The sequence below is a fragment of the Haliotis rubra genome, unplaced genomic scaffold (assembly GCF_003918875.1).
Source record: "Haliotis rubra isolate DU_JTF1 unplaced genomic scaffold, ASM391887v1 Scf148, whole genome shotgun sequence".
Taxonomy (NCBI): domain Eukaryota; kingdom Metazoa; phylum Mollusca; class Gastropoda; order Lepetellida; family Haliotidae; genus Haliotis; species Haliotis rubra.
The window spans coordinates 159,975-181,337 of NW_025765425.1; the positions used below are offsets into that span (position 1 = coordinate 159,975).

Here is a 21,363-nt window from a genome sequence, read left to right on the forward strand (position 1 = left end):
GTAGATTGTTTCAGTGGTATGACATCATAGATTGTTTCAGTGGTATGACATCATAGATTGTTTCAGTGGTATGACATCGTAGATTGTTTCAGTGGTATGACATCGTAGATTGTTTCAGTGGTATGACACTGTAGATTGTTTCAGTGGTATGACACTGTAGATTGTTTCAGTGGTATGATACTGTAGATTGTTTCAGTGGTATGACATCGTAGATTGTTTCAGTGGTATGACATCATAGATTGTTTCAGTGGTATGACATCGTAGATTGTTTCAGTGGTGACATGACATCAGTGGTAGATTGTTTCAGTGGTATGACATCATAGATTGTTTCAGTGGTATGACATCATAGATTGTTTTCAGTGGTATGACATCAGATTGTTTCAGTGGTATGACATTTCATAGATTGTTTCAGTGGTATGACATCAGATTGTTTCAGTGGTATGACACTGTAGATTGTTTCAGTGGTATGACATCGTAGATTGTTTCAGTGGTATGACATCGTAGATTGTTTCAGTGGTATGACATCGTAGATTGTTTCAGTGGTATGACATCGTATATTGTTTCAGTGGTATGACACTGTAGATTGTTTCAGTGGTATGACATTGTAGATTGTTTCAGTGCCGTGACACTGTAGATTGTTTCAGTGGTATGACACTGTAGATTGTTTCAGTGGTATGACATCGTAGATTGTTTCAGTGGTATGACATCATAGATTGTTTCAGTGGTGTGACATCGTAGATTGTTTCAGTGGTATGACATCATAGATTGTTTCAGTGGTATGACATCGTAGATTGTTTCAGTGGTAAGACATCGTAGATTGTTTCAGTGGTATGACATCGTAGATTGTTTCAGTGGTATGACATCGTAGATTGTTTCAGTGGTATGACATCGTAGATTGTTTCAGTGGTATGACAGTGTAGATTGTTTCAGTGGTATGACACTGTAGATTGTGTCAGTGGTATGACACTGTAGATTGTTTCAGTGGTATGACATCATAGATTGTTTCAGTGGTATGACACTGTAGATTTTTTCAGTGGTATGACATAGATTGTGTCAGTGGTATGACATAGATTGTATCAGTGGTATGACATCATAGATTGTTTTAGTGGTGTGACATCATAGATATTTTCAGTGGTATGGCACTAGATTGTTTCAGTGTTATGATTTCATAGATTGTGTCAGTGGTATGACATCGTAGATTGTTTCAGTGGTATGACATCGTGAATTGTTTCAGTGGTATGACATCGTAGATTGTTTCAGTGGTATGACATCGTAGATTGTTTCAGTGGTATGACATAGATTGTTTCAGTGGTATGACATCATAGATTGTTTCAGTGGTATGACACTGTAGATTGTTTCAGTGGTATGACATCGTAAATTGTTTCAGTGGTATGACACTAGATTGTTTCAGTGGTGAGACACTGTAGATTTTTTCAGTGGTATGACATCGTAGATTGTTTCAGTAGTAAGACATCGTAGATTGTTTCAGTGGTATGACATCGTAGATTATTTCAGTGGTATGACATTTGTGTCAGTAGTAAGACATCAGATTGATTGTTTCAGTGGTATGACATGGCATAGTAAAGATTTCAGTGGTATGACGTTGTAGGTAGTGTGAGTGCCATGGCATTGTAGATTGTGTCAGTGGACGATATTGCAGATTGTGTCAGTCGACGATATTGTACATTAAGTCAGTGACAATTTATTGTTTTAGTGCCCTGACATCGTAAATTGTGGCAGTGGCATTACATTCTGGTTGTATTAGTAGCACATCATCATAGATTGTATGAGTGAGTGAATGAGTTTAGTTTTACGCCACACTCAGCAATACTCCAGCCATATGGCGGTGGTCGGTAAATAATCAAGTCTGGACCAGACAATCCAGTGATCAACAGCATGAGCATCGATCTGCACAATTGACATACGATGACATGTGTCAACCAAGCCAGCAGTTGCCTCTTAAGACAAGCATGGGTTACTGAAGATAATTATAACCCCGACCTTCTCATAGATTGTGTCAATGACATTGATCATTGTGTCAGTGGTATGGCATAGTAGATTGTGTCAGTGGTATGACACTGTAAATTATGTCAGTGGTATGACACTGTAGATTGTGTCAGTGGTATGACACTGTAGATGGTATGACACTGTAGATTGTGTCAGTGGTATGACACTGTAGATTGTGTCAGTGGTATGACATAGTAGATTATGAAGATGGGGTTATATAACCAAATATATATATAAAAGAAAAACTGTTCTTTTCAACTAAATCATAAACCAGATATATTTTCAGTCTCAGATTTATTTCACAGAAGTGTTATGACAAAACAACAAATTCATTGAAACAATCATAAATACTTTGTCTAAGTAAAACCATCAACACTTAAAACTCTTTATATACAGACTCATCCAACTTGGAAATACATAGAAGAGCAGTTGCCCACCATAGCAGCATCAACTGTCAAACTTCAGTACTAATTCTACTGGATATGCTGCAGTTCAAGGGTTGTAAAACTCTAGTAATGATAAATCCATAATTTTCATAAAATTTCATTTCAGTTTATGAGATAAAGAAAATAATAACTGCCTGGTGAGAAACAATAATATATCCACCTAAATTGGAAAGTTGCTAAAACAATTGTCATATATAATCACATGATAACCAAATGTTATCCTTAAAACAACAGAAAACAGTGCTGTCTTCCCAAAAGGACTGATAATTTGTGATGAAGGAGAATTGTTATGTATGAATGTGGTATAAAAATATTACCTTTTTGGGTGATCAAATCTACCCAAAATGATTGTCCTTTTTTATTTTTACAAGAGCAAACATTCATTATTACGGAACCCTAAATAATCTATCTCTTAAATCATTTAAATACTTAAATAACTTCCCACCCTCTCTGTACCCAACTATCAGTAGTTACCATTTCTAAATAATACACCACCAGAAAATAACAGAGCACAAAGCATAGAATTAAGACAAATCCTAATAATAATAATAATAATAATAATAACAGATAGTCATTACAGGCATCAATATTTGTCAACTCTTACTCCCGAAAATATGAGTGAGTGAGTTTAGTTTTCCAGCAATATCACGGCAGGGGACACCAGAAATGGGCTTCACACAGTACCCATGTAAGGAATCGAACCCAGGTCTGTGGCGTGACGAGCTAACGCTTTAGCCACACGGCTACAGCACCGCCCCCCGAAAATATGAACATGTACATATTGGGACTCACTGTGTGGGAAGTAGTTTCTAAAATTCACCGGCCACAACGGCTTGTTAGCTAAACATGTTGCATGTTATCAAATTTTATGAAACCTACTTTGGCTCCAGCTTAGATGTTTCTCAACACAATTTTTGTGTTTTGAGTCCATAATGCTAAACAACTGAAAGCTGCTTGGTACTATATGTTTCTTTGACTTTAAAATGCATTGATGACAGCACACAATTACGTGTAAAACACAATCAGCGAACAGCCAAAACCCAGTTTACTACTGCACATGGGTTTCTGATAAACTATGACATGATAACAATATCATTATATGTCCCCTTAATCGTATCAACTAGAATGTTCTCAAATATTTAAATACAATGACAATGTTAGTGGACTGTATTTATTAAAGGAGGACTCCACTGAGGCATCTCGGCAGTCTGAGCATCTAATTCTGTGATTTGCGTCCGGCTGGTAGTCAATGGTTACCCAGTTTTACACTGACAATGTTTTGGTTTACAGACCACTTGTTCCATCACAAAATGCACATCAAGACTGGGTTCCTGACCATGGTGAGAGTCCCCCTTTAACAAGACTGCTACAGTTTAACAGAACGACTTCCTCTGTTTCTGGCTTTTCTCAAGAATTAACATTAACTCCTTTACAAAACCTATCCCTGTTAGCTACTTCCCTTATTTTATAGTCCGTTTGGCTCAAAAGCGGACCGATGAATTGCAATCTAACTCGAAAACTAATAAACATATAATACTCAATGAAACACTGATCATAATGAAAACGTCAGACCAACTCTGAGAGGTGTTTGCAGAATTTATGTCCTAAAAATAAAAAAGTTGTTTAACTATCATTAAAATATCAACACAGTTCACTATTTGTTACGAGGGAGGAGTGCAGAGAAAGGGACAGCCCGGTGTGCGAGAAAGGATGGAGACAGCACAGCACAGGTTAATGAATCACTAACTTTGTCGGCACTTGTGCACGTGCTTCTCTAACACCTGGCTGTCCCTTTCTCTGCACTCCTCCCTCGTAACAAATAGTGAACTGTGTCAATATTTCAATGATAGTTTGTTAAACAACTTTTATAATTTTAGGACATAAATTCTGCAAACTGACTGACTGACTGACTGAGTTTAGTTTTACGCCGCTTTTAGCAATATTCCAGCAATATCACAGCGGGGGACACCAGAAATAGGCTTCACACATTGTGCCCATGTGGGGAATCGAACCCGGGTCATCAGCGTGACGAACCAACGCTTTAACCACTAGGCTACCCCACCGCCCAATTCTGCAAACAAATCACAGAGTTGGTCTGATATTTTGATTATGATCAGCGTTTCATTGAGTATTATATGTTTATTAGTTTTTGAGTTAGATTGCAATTCATCGGTCCGCTTTTGAGCCAAACGCACTATAGTCTCAAATAGAAAACACACAGTTTCTCCATACAAGGGATGAACTACAACTATTCTCAATATATACTCAAAAAAAAGTTGAGGACCACCCCAATATTCAATACTTATGTATTATATGGATATATTAAATACTTTAATATTGTAAATTGGTGTAGTCCTTAACTTTTTTGGTTGAGTATACATAACCCTTTCATTTAAATTTTCTACCAAATGTCTCTTCTTTAATTAAACATAACAAAACCAAACTTCATTTCCCAGATTCCTCTGGCCATGCTTTGTCAAACATTTTCAGTTTGAAAACCATAGTGGGGGACGTTTACTGGCAACACTTGCGAGCTTCCTGTTAAAAGCAACAGGTAAACTTCATATCATCACATGAATACTTTCAGACCCAAAGTGTTATACTGACTACGCTTTGGCCTGTTAGGACATACTGGTTACATATAAAGATAAAAAGCAATAATAAAAAGCAATAGTAATATGTAAATACATAAAGTAATATAAAACATGGACTAGATCGTGGAACAAACACCAATTGCACTGGTTTTGCACTGGCCTTATAAAACTGCCATTATGATAGAATTTCTGCGGTAGATAAGGTGATTAAAGTGATCATATCCACATCCTGCTGGGTACCCAGTTTAGAAACAGCTGTGGTAAGGACAGTAAAAGAACCTTACCATGTTAGCAAATGTTAACAATTTATTAAAAGACATCCTTCCAGGTACCCATTATTCAACCGGGAAGGAAGTCCCATGTCCCAACCAATGAGATCAAAATCTTCCTAGAATATAAACCAAACAGATATGATCAGGGTAAAGTACCTCGTCTAACAGGAAACATGCTTCCAGGTATCCATAAAATAAGCAAGTACACTAAAACTGTAGATATGTATATAGGGGTATATTACAAACATCCTTCCAGGTACCCAGGATATGACCAGAAAAATATCCTATCTAGGGGTACAATATTAACATTCTTCCGGGTACCCAAGATATATCCAGAGAGATATCCTATCTGTGGGTACAACATTAACATTCTTCCAGGTACCCAGGATATAACCAGAAAGATAGCCTGTCTGGGGGTACAACATTATCATTCTTCTGGGTACCCAGGATATAACCAGAATGAAAACCTGTGTAAGGGAATTCAATCATCCTATCCAGAATATAACCATACATAGCTAGACATTAGATTATTCACTCCAAGAGGTTAACATAAAACCATCTGGGTACCCATTGAATAACAGGTAGCTCAGGACCGTGGAGACTCATGTAATGTTGTGTAACGCTATAACAGGCATTCAAAACATGACATTTATGATCAGCTGGTGAGTTACAGGGAGTTACATCAGGTATTCCTACAGCTACCCATAACACAATCTGGTTGTCCAATCACTGTTGGCTTCCTTCCTAATGGACAATATCACCATATCATCCTGGTACCCATTATACAACCTGGTTGTCCAATCACTGTTGACTTCCTTCCTAATGGACAATATCACCGTATCATCCTGGTACCCATTATACAACCTGGCATCTGTGTTTGTGTTGACAATTGTGCTTCCATTTGACAATATGAATACATCTTCAAGTATTTAATAAACTTTGGTTTTCAACGGTCACAGTGGTCAGTAGGTTGAAATACAACAACACATAAAGGCATTGCACAAGATCATCTTAAAAATGGATTGATAGGTCAAAAATTCAAAATAATTGGCCTGGTTTGGATACTAATATGAAATAAAAACTGAATCTGGCTCCAGCATTTCACTAACATGATATTTGTCACAGCAGTCTTTAATGTCTGGGGTACAAAAAAAATATTTTTATAATCTGAGATTTTTAAAATAAGCCGATATGTAAACCAATAAATATCCTGCAAAGCCTTATACAATTTGGATGTTTAAAATGTTAAAACAGAAACAGAACATCCCATTTGATATTTATTCATGTATTTCCCCATAAAACTGGGGCCATAAAACTGTATTCAGTCAGATGTACTATTTTTCTTAAGAAAAAGAAGAAATTGTTCTCTAAATATCAATATATTGCATCAATACAAGAGTCTTGTATAAAGACATCACAAGCACAAAAAGAATCTTTCTTTTTTGTCAAGCAAGTACTTAAATCAGATCTCAACCTATTTGTCCCATATTTCATAATTAAGATCCCTTTGTGCCACAATAAAATTATCAGAACACCATATGACAAAGCATTTTCAATTCCATCAAGTAAAATGGTCAGTTGAAGTACATGAATATGAAATGTTTAATTTGGAATTTTTTGCTTAAGAATAATATTTTCAGAGTCAGCTGATAAAGAATCTTATTTGGAGGTCAGAATCTGATTGGCTCAAAAGCAAACACATCTGTAACTTGGATAAATATCTGCGAGTGTTCAACTGACACGATGGAGTCATATTTTTGTGTCAAAACATGATTTTAATGATTATTCCTCAGTGTGACAAGGTGTAAGAACAAAGACAAAAAAATAATAAGCTTTTTTTTTAAAAAGAGCGTTTTTGCTCAGTTTCTGTCACCCATAGACCCTCATGGGTACAATTATCAATAGCATCCAGCTGTGATGCTCCTGGAAAATGCTTACTGTAAATCCTTGAATAAATGCCTTATTTATGAGACTTCTTAAATCCACCATCTATTCTGTGTCTTTCACATAACAGTAAACACTTATAAGTTCCCTGAAGATGGGTCATGTAATCGGAATAAAATGTGCGTGGTCTGTATGATTGTATGAATGTAATATCACTTTAGAGACAAACTAAAGGAGTATCAATGTTTAGAGGCTTTGACCTTACATCTAGACATCTATTCACTTGGTGAGTTGGTCAGACCCAACATGTTTAAACAGGGGTGTCTATTCAAGGATTTACAGCATAACCCTACACTCACACTGAAGTTTTTGAGAAATTGTGAACATGGTTGAAACAATGGCCGACCTCGGGCACATCATGAGAATATGATGCATATATTTCCATAGCAACAAAGTTATGTACAAGATACACAGATGGTTAAATATATATTTACAAGTGTGTACACAAAGTATGGACAACTGTGAAAACTTGTCAGCACGAGCAGTAGAAACCAAAGGCAGACATGTTGTGTCTTGTGAAATGGTGCAAGTGTACCAGGGGCGATGGAAATGTTCGTAGCATCTACACTTCGATAATCATTCAAAGACAATACACATTGAAAAATCAACAATTCTGGATACAATTTCCCATATTGTAAGACTGGATTTTATAAATATATGTACAAATGCATTCACATAATCTGTTTCTTCTCACTTTAACAATGAATGGTACAAAATCATAATTGTCAGTTTTTGACTTGATGACTGCATCATAGAGTCCAATTAATATATTTTAGTCAAAAGCAGTTAAGGAATGCATGATACTTTCATATTAATATGAAAGACCTGTCCGTTCTTAAATTGTTTGGAGGAATATGTAGCTACTATAAAATTTCCTGACTGGATTCCAGGTTGATTGACCTGTCTACGTGACCAAAGACGTTAACCCAACAGCATGCTGACAAAGTGAGTCTCGTCATCTGTGGGAGGACTCCAAATTATCACAATATATTATACCCTTTTACTTAATCATCTGGTCTGAAAGTGTGCAAAACGAATGAAAATTATAGTGTGTTTTTTTCTTTTTATGTAAATTGTTTCTTTCATATTCAGTAGAATCTTAAATAAAGATTTTTAAACATTTCTAACAAAATTGAAGTTAAGTTTATGTATTTTACTTTGTGCTTATTGACCAAGAAGAATTCAAGTTATCAGCCTGGAACACAGTATTGTGTGTATTCCAACAAAGATATGGTGGCAATTCCCAGCAATCTTCACAGTCCTGAATATGAGGAAATTGTGTCCAATAGGATGAGGGATTTGATATCAGTTGACAGGAGATTGCAGCATCATTTGGCTATAAAATTCTTCAGCAGATCCATCGGCAGGGGGAATATGATGGTCGAGTTCTTCTCCGCTGAGATCGAGCTGAGGGTTTGGAGGTACCGGAGCTGAAGAGCTGCTGGCGAGTCCACCATGATGTCTGCAGCTTCCTTAAGAGCCCGAGATGCCTTTTGTTCTCCCTCTGCAGCAATCACCTGGCAACAGCAAGTACAACACATCAGTGCCAGGTTACCATCACATGAGAGGGTGGGGTGGTGGGGTAGCCTAGTGGTTAAAGCGTTCACTCGCCATGCCGAAGACCTGGGTTCGATTCCCCACATGGGTACAATATGTGAAGCCTATTTCTGGTGTCCCCTGCCGTGGTAATGCTGGAATATTGCTAAAAGTGGTGTAAAACTCACTCACTCATGATACTCACTCACTCACTCACTCGCTCATGAAAGGGTTAGGGTGGCCTAATAACCAGTATTTATCACTGGGAATATCAAGAATTATTTACTACCATCAATGTCAAGGGTGCTAAACACATAACATGAAGGTCAAGGTCAGCATAGATATCAGGCATATACCACTGGTAATGTCACTGACAGCTCACTATTAACATCAAGGTCATGGTAAACATAAATATCAAAGGCATTTTGAGGACTAAATATACAATGTCAAGTCCCATCCAAGATTTGAACACACATTCTCAGAGAGAGGCACCTCATCACTGGCACACAATGTCAGCAATCTAACCCACTGAATGTATTCTGACAACTGGTAGTCTAGATCATGCACTTTGTGTACCCCTCTGACAAGTGTAAATTGGCATGGCTCCCATTGCCATATGTTGCATCTTGAGGATCAATCCCTTGTTACATGCAAATTAATATTACAAAGCATAGGCGGATCCAGAGGGGGCGTGCAGGGGTGCGCACCCCCCCCGTGCTGAAAGCTTGTTAAATGACCATTGAAACTCGGTTAAAAATGAAGTGTGCACCCCTCCTTTTCTCAATAGTGTGCGCCCCCCCTTACTCAAAAAGCTGTATCCGCCCCTGCAAAGCATTATAGACAGAGTCTATTTGGTATAATAACACACCAAGAATGTTTATAATGGAGAGAGAGGAAAGACAAATGCATCTCCCACAATGAAGTATCAAACCTTGGCGCGGGCATCTCTTGCAGCTTCAGCCTCGGCTGCCATGGCTCTCTGGAGCTGGACTGGCAATCGGACGTCCTTACTGGAAAGTAGAGAGTCACAATGATGTTGACAATAGCCATTTGTTTTGTTTGTTTGTTATTAAACACAACATTCAGATATATTCCAGCTATAAGGGGGAATTTTGCAAATAATCGAGTCTGGACCAGACAATCCAGTGATCAAGCATCACTCTCAGCAATATTCCAGCCATTTGATGTCATTCTGTAGATAATCGAGTCTGGACCAGACAATCCAGTGATCAAGCATCACTCTCAGCAATATTCCAGCCATTTGATGTCATTCTGTAGATAATCGAGTCTGGACCAGACAATCCAGTGATCAAGCATCACTCTCAGCAATATTCCAGCCATTTGATGTCATTCTGTAGATAATCGAGTCTGGACCAGACAATCCAGTGATCAAGCATCACTCTCAGCAATATTCCAGCCATTTGATGTCATTCTGTAGATAATCGAGTCTGGACCAGACAATCCAGTGATCAAGCATCACTCTCAGCAATATTCCAGCCATTTGATGTCATTCTGTAGATAATCGAGTCTGGACCAGACAATCCAGTGATCAAGCATCACTCTCAGCAATATTCCAGCCATTTGATGTCATTCTGTAGATAATCGAGTCTGGACCAGACAATCCAGTGATCAAGCATCACTCTCAGCAATATTCCAGCCATTTGATGTCATTCTGTAGATAATCGAGTCTGGACCAGTCAATCCAGTGATCAAGCATCACTCTCAGCAATATTCCAGCCATTTGATGTCATTCTGTAGATAATTGAGTCTGGACCAGACAATCCAGTGATCAACAGTATGTTCATCGATCTATGTAATTGGAACATGAGATAATACTGGTTATTGCCATGTGTTACTAAGGTGACACTGACAAGATTGTATTAGCAACTGCCATTTGTAACTAAGGTGTTAACGTCCATGGTCATGTTACTAAGATGGTATTGGCCCTTCCCGTGTGCAGCTATCATGATATCGACAGTAGTATGGTGCTGAGGTAATGTTGGCTGTAGTCATGTAGTAGTAATGTGTTGCTTTTGGATATTATTTATTTTAATTCCCTTTTGTATATATGTTTGAATTTAGTTAAAGATTGGTTTTACTGCCATTTGACAATTTCTTGGAACATTAAACTATTTCTGAGACCTGAAAAACTAAGTAATTACAGACTGCAGGAAAGCAACACAGCTATAAAATAGCAGTAAAACGTGGAACGACATTCATGAGTAGTCTGTGATGTTTCACAAATGGTTTCAAGCCGTTTTATGACTTGTCTTTTTTCTGTGAGCTTCTTAGTAAGTGAATATGTCATTATCTACGTGGAGACGTAAAAAGTACCTGTTCCACTTTTAAAGGTAATTATACTTGTGGAAACTAGGTGTATATATTTCCATTATAGTCATGTGTTACCATGGTGATATTGATATAAATCACAAGTTAACTTAGTTACGTTGAACAATAGTTATTTGTTGCCAAGGTGATATTGACAATGGCCATGTGACAATTAGTCAAATGTGTAACTAAGTTGTTCGGAAATTAATGACAACCAACACGAAGCTGACATGTTAATACAATGTTTTCACTGCAACAAGCAGTTAGAGCTGAATCTATTTGGTAACCATGGCAACTCACATTTCCACTCTTTCCACCTTGATCCCCCATTTGTCCGTGGCCTCATCCAGCATAGACTGCCGGCAGAAACAAACATGTCACAACAAGGAACATATTTGGAGTAAACAATTATAAATCGTGGAAAACAACAAGGGTCCTATATCCCATGCCATACGTCTTGCAGAATTTTATACAGTAAATGTATAGAATAGCCATACAACATGCCAACCCCTGTAGCTTGATGTCTACTTATGCCCATCTTATCATTATTTTAAGGGAGCACTCAGTTCAATCAATTTGGCAGCCCTGCAAATTTGACTCCTGACATTTATTAAAGCCTTTTACTTTGAATAATTACCCAAAATGACATGAAGACAATGTATTATATTCACACAAAACACTGACTTCTGATCATGTAGAACTTTTTTCATCAAATGTACTTATACTACTAAACTATGTATATTTAACATTGCGTTCAAATGCTGAAATATTTTGAAAGATTATTTAGTTTATTTTGTCTCTTTAATAAAAGGGAGGATAAAGAATTAAACAGAATAAAATTTCAATAAACCTTGTTGCTGGAGACATACAGTATAGACTAGATAATCAAATAAAAAGAAATGTTGTGGTTCTGATTACACCTCTTTAACATTTAGGGTAGGTAGGTAGGTAGGATGGATTTTTTTTACACGTTTTTTAGAAGTAAAATACAAACTAAGAACACATTTATCAATGTGTAATTGTTTATTCAATCAAGCTTGCGGCCATCATGTTGACTTTCTCTATCAGGATGACCGATGTCCGTCGGTGCCAGGAAAAAGCAATGGTATCTGAAAGCTTATTTTATTCATGCCACCTAAAGAAAATAGGGCCGGCACCAGAATTCAAGGGACGGTCGGGTAATCGGAACCACAACATATTTTGTTAGACCTGGTCGATATTGTGAGCAGCGATCCACACCATTGTCGTGCGATGGCGCACTCTAAACCAAGTCACCATGTGATCCATTTGTCTCGTCTTACAACTGGCATATTATGATATGATATGATATGATATTTATATAGCGCACATATCCACTCAACTAGTACACGCTCAAGGCGCTTGAGTGTTTCCTTGATCAACGGGTGTCTTTTTTGCTGGCATTCTTTTAACCATCTCAACTCCCTGGGGAGTATTCAAATCATGCAGCCAGTTAGACGCAGCGAGTTATCACACAGCCTCATCCTCACAAGGTACCCATTTGCAGCTGGGTGAACTGGGACACATAGTCACAGTATTGTGTCCAATGATACTATACCCGCAACTAGGTGTCTGCACGTGTTTGTGTGTCCACCATCTGGTCACCTACCGTTGGGTGAGTGGGTTGTGTACTACACACTAGGGGTTGTGACAACACTGAAAGACCCTGCAAGTAATATAGCTCCAAGGTTTTTACACCCGGTCACAGGTGGGGATCAATCCAGGCACCTTTCGCCTACAAGGGCGGCGCCTTAAACAGCTCGCCCACCATGCCACAGCATATTTTGCTGGGGACCAATTCTTTCCCAGAATTTCCATAGAGTTCACCTTAATGATATAGTTGGGGGCACGGTGGGCAAGCAGGCTAAGGCGCCAGGATAGTGATCCAGCGAGCTTGAGGTGACGGGATCGAGCCCACCTGTGACCGGGTGTAAAAACCTTGGAGTCAACTTTGTGTGCAGACTCTTTCAGTGTTGTCACAACCCCTAGTGTACAGTACACAACCCTGTGCACTTAAAAGAACCCATGAATCCGTTGGTATATGACCAGATGGTGGCCACATAAATACGTGCAAACATCTAGTTGCGGGTACAGCAACATGCAGTAAACTACAGTCCACCCAGCTGTGAATGGGTACCTTGTAAGGATGGGAAAGCCACATTAACTCGGTGCACTTAGTGGCTTCAAGATTTGTATGCTCCCCAGGGAGTTGAGATTGATAATACATTGTGCCATTTGAGACTGATATCCAATGATCGAGGGAAAAACAAAGCGCCTTTGAGCAGGTGATCTGGATATTGGCGCTATATAAATATATATAAATAAAAATAAATAAATAAATATAGTATTCTGATGTGTGAGCCATTGATTCAGTCTTTGGGTCTTTTTTTCAAATTTGTGATCAGGACCAACCTGCATACTGTGGCTGATTAGTTCCCGCTCGGCCAGAATCTCAGACAAGTTTTTCGTGCCGAGAACATTACGAGGGTTGTCTGAGGCTCGGCCAGAATCTCAGACAAGTTTGTCACACTGTCTCAGCACGAGAACATTACATGAAGGGTTGTCTGTAGAGCCAGGAGCTGTGTGGAGTTTGGTGCATTCTCAACATTGGCTACTGACACGGTTGGGTTGTAGATTCTGTAGTACACAACAGCATCCACTGACACTGTCACGCTGTCTCGCGTCAGCACCTGAAACAACCAGTCACATGTTAGACACTGACACGGTTGGGTTGTAGATTCTGTAGTACACAACAGCATCCACTGACACTGTCACGCTGTCTCGCGTCAGCACCTGAAACAACTAGTCACATGTTAGACACTGACACTGTTGGGTTGTAAATTCTGGAGTACACAACAGCATCCACTGACACTGTCACATGTTAGACACTGACACTGTTGGGTTGTAAATTCTGTAGTACACAACAGCGTCAACTGACACTGTCACACTATCTCGCATCAGCACCTTGCTGTAATGTTGCTGAAAGTGGCATAAAACTAAACTCACTCACTCACAATGCCATGATCGGATTGTATATTTTGTAGTACACAATATTGTCAAAGAGTAGCACATATTTTCCTGACCATCATTTCTAGTCAGTGAAATGACAGGTGCCCCCGATTTCATTGATATACATACGACCATCAGTCTTGTAATATATTTCAAACTGTTGTTGCAGTATGTCTTCATAAAAAGAAAACTTCTTACCATGGCAAGTTATATTAAGAATCTGTTCCTTTTACAACAAATACAGGCATGATATTTCTGTTCACTGACAAGCCATTAAAGCCACATAAAGTATTTTCATTTCTAAAACCAGGACCATGCCAGAACAAACATGTGCCTTCAGTATTACATACAGATCCCATCATGGATATCTGCACTGTATTAACAACACACCCCAGTTGTTTAACCAACAACAGATTATGTATAAAACAGAACTTGATCCAAAGCAAATTCTAATCTCCTAAATAAGTTGTTTATGGTCGCAAGCTGGAGATAAGGACTCCTTTCTTCCTCAGGGGATTAAATAAGATCTTTTTTCAATTATCATAAAAAGTTCCTTGAGGGACTTGAAACTCAAGTCATTAGCATAACCTGATCTTATAAACATCATTCTGAAATACCCTGGATCAAGATAATCCAAAACAGATCCAATTCTCCACGGTTGAGACATAATGGGAATAAATATATGCAGTTTCCACAAGTATAATTATCCTGAAATGTGGAGCAGGTACTCTCTACGTCTCCACATAGATAATTTCATATTCACTTACTAAGAAGCTCACAGAACAAAAGCAAGTCATAAAACGGCTTGAAACCATTTGTGAAACATCACAGACTACTCGTGAATGTCGTTCCACGTTTTACTGCTATTTTATAGCCGTGTTGCTTTCCTGCAGTCTGTAATTACTTAGTTTTTCAGGTCTCAGAAATAGTTTAATGTTCCAAGAAATTGTCAAATGGCAGTAAAAACCAATCTTTAACTAAATTCAAACATTCATCAACAGAAACGTACAACTTATTTACAGCAAACATAGACAGTGTGTATACATATGTAAGCAGCTCTGATCTCACTACTCAACCTCGCATGATTTCTACATTTCTACATTACTGAACCTTGCTTAACAAACATCTCCATAGTCAAGGAAGTGCTAGACTGACATTAAGTCCCAGAAATAAGGTAATTTTACTTAAGAATGTATATACACATGTATGTACAGCAACAACACTTGTCCATGCACACATAATCTCCCAATTAGACTAGATCCGGTTTAGAACTTGTCTTCAGCAACACATGCTTGTCGTAAGAGGCGACTAACAGGATCGGGTGGTCAGACTTGCTGACTTCGTTGACACATGTCATCACATCACAACTGCGTAGATCGATGCCCATGGATTGTCTGCTCCAGACTTGTTAACTTACAGACCGCCATCATAGAGCAGGAACACTGCTGAGTGCGGCATTAAACAACATACAACATACCAACCAACCAACCAACCAACCAACCAACCAACCAACCAACCAACCAAAATCATACACCTCATCAAGTTCATAGGTTATCACGTTTTACTGATTAGGGTGAAAAATGTAGCAGAGAGGTTTCGGGTGATCCAGGCACAGTCAGGCTGGTAGGGCTCATCATCAGCTCAGGGCCCTCGCCCCCTCTACATGCAGCCCAGACAGCGAATGGGACTTCTCCCAGGAAGCGCTGCCTAGTCAAACCCACCAAGAACTTTCTGGAGAATATGTAGACTCCCCAACATATCAGCCTTCTGCATTACCCAGAGTGTCAGAAGGGCTGTGCTCCCAGTGGAGAACCCGAGCACTCTCCTGATCTGCGCCAAAAGATCAGGAGGTACCAAACCAAGGGCACCGAGAACAATGGGGAGTCTGACGACAGTGTACTTGTGATGTAAGGGAGACATTTCAAAGGCAGGGTCTGCATATTTAGAATGCTTTTCCTGAATCTTGCCAATCACGTTGCTGTCAAAAGGGACAGAAAATTCAATGATATAAAAAAATTCACTGGCTTTATCAAAAAGGACAAGATCAGGTTTGTTGGCTGGAATTCTTCTGAGGCCGTAATTACTATAGGGAATAGCGGTACGGGACCACAAAGGTGCACCAAGCCTATAAGCTCCAAACTAGCCCATTCGGCTCCCAGAGTCACAAAAAAATTAGTGTTTTGCACAAAACTGCACTTGAGTTTTTGGACTACTTTTTGTTTGCATTGTTTTTTCTTTGTGGTTCCCAGAAGTCTATCCAACCCCAAGACAGGTATATGGAAAACAAAAACCTATTCCCTATACTACTCCGTATATGGGCCTACTCCGTATATGGGCCTATTCCGTATATGGGCCTACTCATTATATGGGCCTATATCCAAAGATTATCATATGGGCCTATTCCAAAGATTATCACTGTTGTTATTATTATTCATTATTATCCACTCAAATGTTTTATCATGTGACTAAGTAACCACGCTGTGTTGCTGTGCACATTGACCACACTACATGTGTTGCATATCTAGCTCATCAGTGATTCACTACGCTGACAGGTGTATAAGTCAGTAAACCTTTCATTTTGACAAATGTAACCATGGCAACACAGCCAGAAGGTGGGCATAAGGTCTGAAACTCTGCTAATATAGACTTTGAATTGCAAAAAGGGCAGATCCAGAGAGCAGTAACATGATTCAGCTCAAGATGGTGTTCAGATGCCCAATCCTTTATTGTAAGCAATTACATGCTATCCATGGTACAGTCTTGTCCCCATGACATTCATTTGGAGTTAAGAGAGGCAATCTAGGCATATATCACAGGCTCATATTCTACACAATCACTAAAACCTCAAAATGCAATTAACAATTTCCAATTTCAGGTTTATAATTAATAGCCCTTGGGTGTTTAGTTTGCAAGGCCGACTTGAAATTAACTGATAATAATAGAAGTACCAAGAGAAAAAGGCTTCAGGACTGAATTTACATAACTGCAACAAATACAGAGGTAAATATCTCTGAATGTCTGAAAAAAATACCAGTATTAATCTTAAAAACAAATCTTTCCTTCCTACACAATATGCCTACCACATCCCATAGCTGGAAATACCAAGTGAATCCTTATGCTATTTAAAATATTGATGGATGTTTTCTCATCACATGATACATGTAAGCTTGACTTGAACCTTACATCTGTCTTACCACTGACTGACTGACTGACTGAGTTTGGTTTTATGCCGCTTTTAGCAATATTCCAGCAACATCACAGCGGGGGACACCAGAAATGGGCTTCACACATTGTACCCATGTGGGGATTCGAACCCGGGTCTTTGGCGTGACGAGCCAACGCTTTAACCACTTGGCTACCCCACTGCCCCCTGTCTTACCAGCCTTTGGGAGTGTTCTTGAGTTTGCGGTTTGTGACTTTAGTTTTACACTGATTTCAGGAATATTTCAGCAATATCACAGCAACGAACACCTGAAATGGGCTTCATACATTGTACCCATATGGGGAATTGAACCTGTATCTTCAGCGTGATGAGCAAACGCTGTAACCACAAGGCTACCCCACTGTCCTACCAGCCTTTCAAACTCCCACTTTTCTGACAGCTAGAGACTGCTAATCTGTGAGGACAACCATCACTTTAGTTTTTATGTCATCAACACAATTTAGCAGCCTCCAGCTAGCAGACTAGTGTGAGCTTCAATGGCTAGTGGTGCCCATTATCGTAACTCTGAAACACTTCTAAATGGTTCAATTGTTTCACAAATTGTAACTGAATAAGACACAGATGATGTGAGCATTGTAAACATGTTTTGCTTTGTTGAAGCAGCACTGGCTACAGACTCAGGTGACATGTGCGATACGTAAATCTTCTCTACTAGTCTTAGAAAAAGGAACATTGAAGGCTGTCTACCTAAGCATACCTTCCAGCACAAAAAGAAAAGACTTTTGAAAGATGTGTAAGGAAATATTTGATACCTCTTTAAGACCAATTGGATTCAAGCATGAAAACTAATTATACCAATTTATCAAAAACAACCTGTGTTGGGACTACTTTTAGCAGCGTTCGAAATACCTGCCTGCCCAACCACCCGGGACAGGTTATTTTCAACATGGACTACCATATTCTCAAATTCACCTTCCCAACAGTCAGGTTAACATTTAGACATGTACATATGAAGATATTTTGTGGGCAGGTAAGTTTTGGTCAGGGCTGAACAATTCTAACTTGGGTTTTCACTTGGGTACGATAATAGACAACAGTCAGTTAGATAATTACTATTTCTGTGAAAGCCAAGTACATTGATGTCAGACCAGGAGCCATTCTCAGTGGAAAACTAACTTGCAATTCATAAATAACTCTAAATAATAATGACATTGAAACAGACTCTTCCAAACACACTCAGCATGCAAATAGCACAGCAGACTACATATAGTCGGGTTGGCTCTGCACTAATGGTTACACATGTTCCACAAAACCCTTCTTGGACACTGCGTCCTGCCTCAGGGGTCTCTCCACAACTCAAACTCCCAAAGGGAGATAATTACAGGTCAAATTCAAAGAGTCTCGACTGTATTTTTTCCCCAGCCTAAACTAAAAACAGTAAAATATTGGTTAATTTAACATTAATTTTGATTAATAAAACATCTGGAACAGGGCCCATAAATGTTAGTAAGGCTCAATAATTCCCATGACCGTAATGCACAACTTCAGCTGAACAACAATTAATCATTATTATTTTGGACAAAAAGACAAGATCTGTATCAAACTCTGCACTGCACCTTTCCAAATAACATTGAATCCATTACCCAAATCTGAAAAACATCCTTTAAATGATTGTAAAGTTATTGGCTGAACACATTTGATGTGGGACTTTTCCCTTTACAGTACAACCAGAAATTATTGAGAATTTAAAGACTGTACTCTTTTTTTTTTTCACTCATTACTCACGTTTTAAATAACTCCACATTCAAAGACAGGTGAACAGTTAGTATTTTGTCAAGTCACCATGGGCAGCAATGCAGGCTTCAATGCGGCAGGGCATACTACTGATCAAAGAAGTTAGAAAGTTGTGGTCCATGCTGTCCCAATATCGGGCCACCTCTTCTTTCATTTCAGCAATATTTGTCAGATTTTTCTTATTGACACTGTCCTTCATAAGTCCCCAAACATTTTCTATTGGATTTAGGTCAGGGCTATAGCTTGGCCAATCTAATAATGTCATATTTTGGGTCCGAAACCAGGCCTGTGAATGCTTTGAACGATGTTTTGGTCGCTGTCCTGCTGGAAAATCCAAACATTTCCATAGAACACGTGAGCAGATGGAAGTAAATGTCCCTCGAGAATATCTGTGTACTGCTCACTGTTCATATTCCCTTCAAATACACAGAGGGGCGTTGCCCCTAACACAGATATGCCACCCCACACGTTAAATTTCAGACTGTACTTTGGGTGCTGATACAAAGGTTTTTCAGTTTGTTTGGTCCAGAATTTCAGTGTATTAGGAAACAGCCACACAGAACTTTCATCTGAGAAAATAACATTGTCCCAGCTTAAAATTTCTATGCTGTAAGCACCAGTTCAACCTTCACTCCTTTTGTTCAGGTTTCATTATCGGTGATGGAATTTCCTCAACTTTTCTGCCAACCCATTGCATGCAGCTCAGTTCTAATTGTCTCCTTACAGACAGCCACAGTTCCTCTATCAATCATATCCAGCCTTAAGTTTTCTAAACTCCTTCGTTTGTTTTTAGAAACAAGAATACCAAGCCAGCCTCCTGTCACCGACAGTCAATTTTCTGGTCCTACCTGCGCCTCCCTGGTGCTCAATGCCATATCCATTTGCAATATTTTTCAAAACACGATAAACAGTGGACAAAGGGATGCCTGTTCTACTTGAAATCACTTTAACTGATCTGATGTCCTTGTTATAATACTCTAAAATCAACTTCCTCTTCTCTAAATCATCCATACTGAGGATCACTGAAAATGCCGTCTGCTAGCAAGTAAACAAAGGGGGATAACTCTTCACAAACTAATGAAAAAGGATTAACGGAGTTGTCTCTCTTGAATGAAACCAAGCACTTGATAGCTGGTCAAGGTTGTTTATACTAGAAATCCAATTAAACATATTCCTAAAATTCTCAATTTCTGGTCATACTATAGTTCAAGAGGCGGCATTAGTGACAATTCTCAGTGAATAAACCATAGGTGGATCCAGAAATTTCCATTGCTAAACCTTAACTTCAATGTGGTCTTTAGTCAATTTCAAAGGGGATGGGGTGGGGTGGGGGTGTTCGAACCCCCCTGAACCCCCCTTCTGGATCCGCCACTGTAAACAATATCAAAATATAACTTTGCACTTCACTTTTCCTATATATATAGAAGATGATCCTCAAAATATGAAAACAATCTATCTAGATGTGTTGCTTATTGGTTGAACAAAAATCCCCCTTGGTTTTGTATAAGTTCATAATATGCAAATTGATGCAACTCTTTCAAAACTTAGAAAAATTGGAAACCAAACTTGTCCCTTAGACAAAGAAGCTGATTTCCAAATTTGAAAACATTTTAACCAATACTTTTAAAGTTATTGGTTAAACAAACTTTAAGTTCAAATGGTTAAAATGATGTAATTCCTGAACAAATTAAAATATGGTAAAATTTGCGCTGCACCTCTCCTTTAGACAAAGGGTGTGGTCCCCAAATTTGAAAACAATCCAAACAATACATTTCAGGACCATTTTATAATCAGGGAATAATAAATAACACCATAATACCAACTTCGTTCAAACCAAGCACATCTTCCATAAAACATGTCAGTTTGTGATCCATGTTTTTTATGCTGTTAAACTGACACCGCTTTCCAAAGGTCCCTGTCTTGGAGTTCTGATAATTATGAATCTGGAACTAATATTTCAGGAGCTCATCTTCCTGATGAATGTGAACGTGTCAGGCATGATGTATGGCGCTGGTCGGCAAGGAGGGAACTTCCTGCATCAGCAACTTCAAATGTCAGGAACTATCTAGGGAGAGGATGATAATATCCAAAAGTAGAAACTGCTCAGGGAATATTTATTACACATTGTTGTGTAATATTCAAGTTATACACTGCTTCTAATCTTGTTGCCATGGTAACCATTGTTACAGAATGTCTGCATATTGACTACTACATCTCTCATTGCCACTAAAATGCCAGTACTGTATGGTTCA

General features: G+C 38.7%; 1 protein-coding gene across 1 annotated transcript in view; it reads right to left on the reverse strand.

Annotated features, from left to right (window-relative positions):
• Positions 1-8,363: 8,363 nt before the first annotated feature.
• LOC124269832 (band 7 protein AGAP004871-like) overlaps positions 8,364-21,363 on the reverse strand; it is a 114,275-nt gene continuing 101,275 nt past the window's right edge. The window contains exons 5-9 of the mRNA XM_046704870.1: positions 13,702-13,835; positions 13,558-13,630; positions 11,428-11,483; positions 9,731-9,809; positions 8,364-8,780 (exon numbers count right to left, since the gene is read on the reverse strand). Of these exons, the coding sequence (XP_046560826.1) occupies positions 8,592-8,780; positions 9,731-9,809; positions 11,428-11,483; positions 13,558-13,630; positions 13,702-13,835 (531 nt within the window). The 3' untranslated portion in view covers positions 8,364-8,591. The remainder of the gene's footprint in view (positions 8,781-9,730; positions 9,810-11,427; positions 11,484-13,557; positions 13,631-13,701; positions 13,836-21,363) is intronic.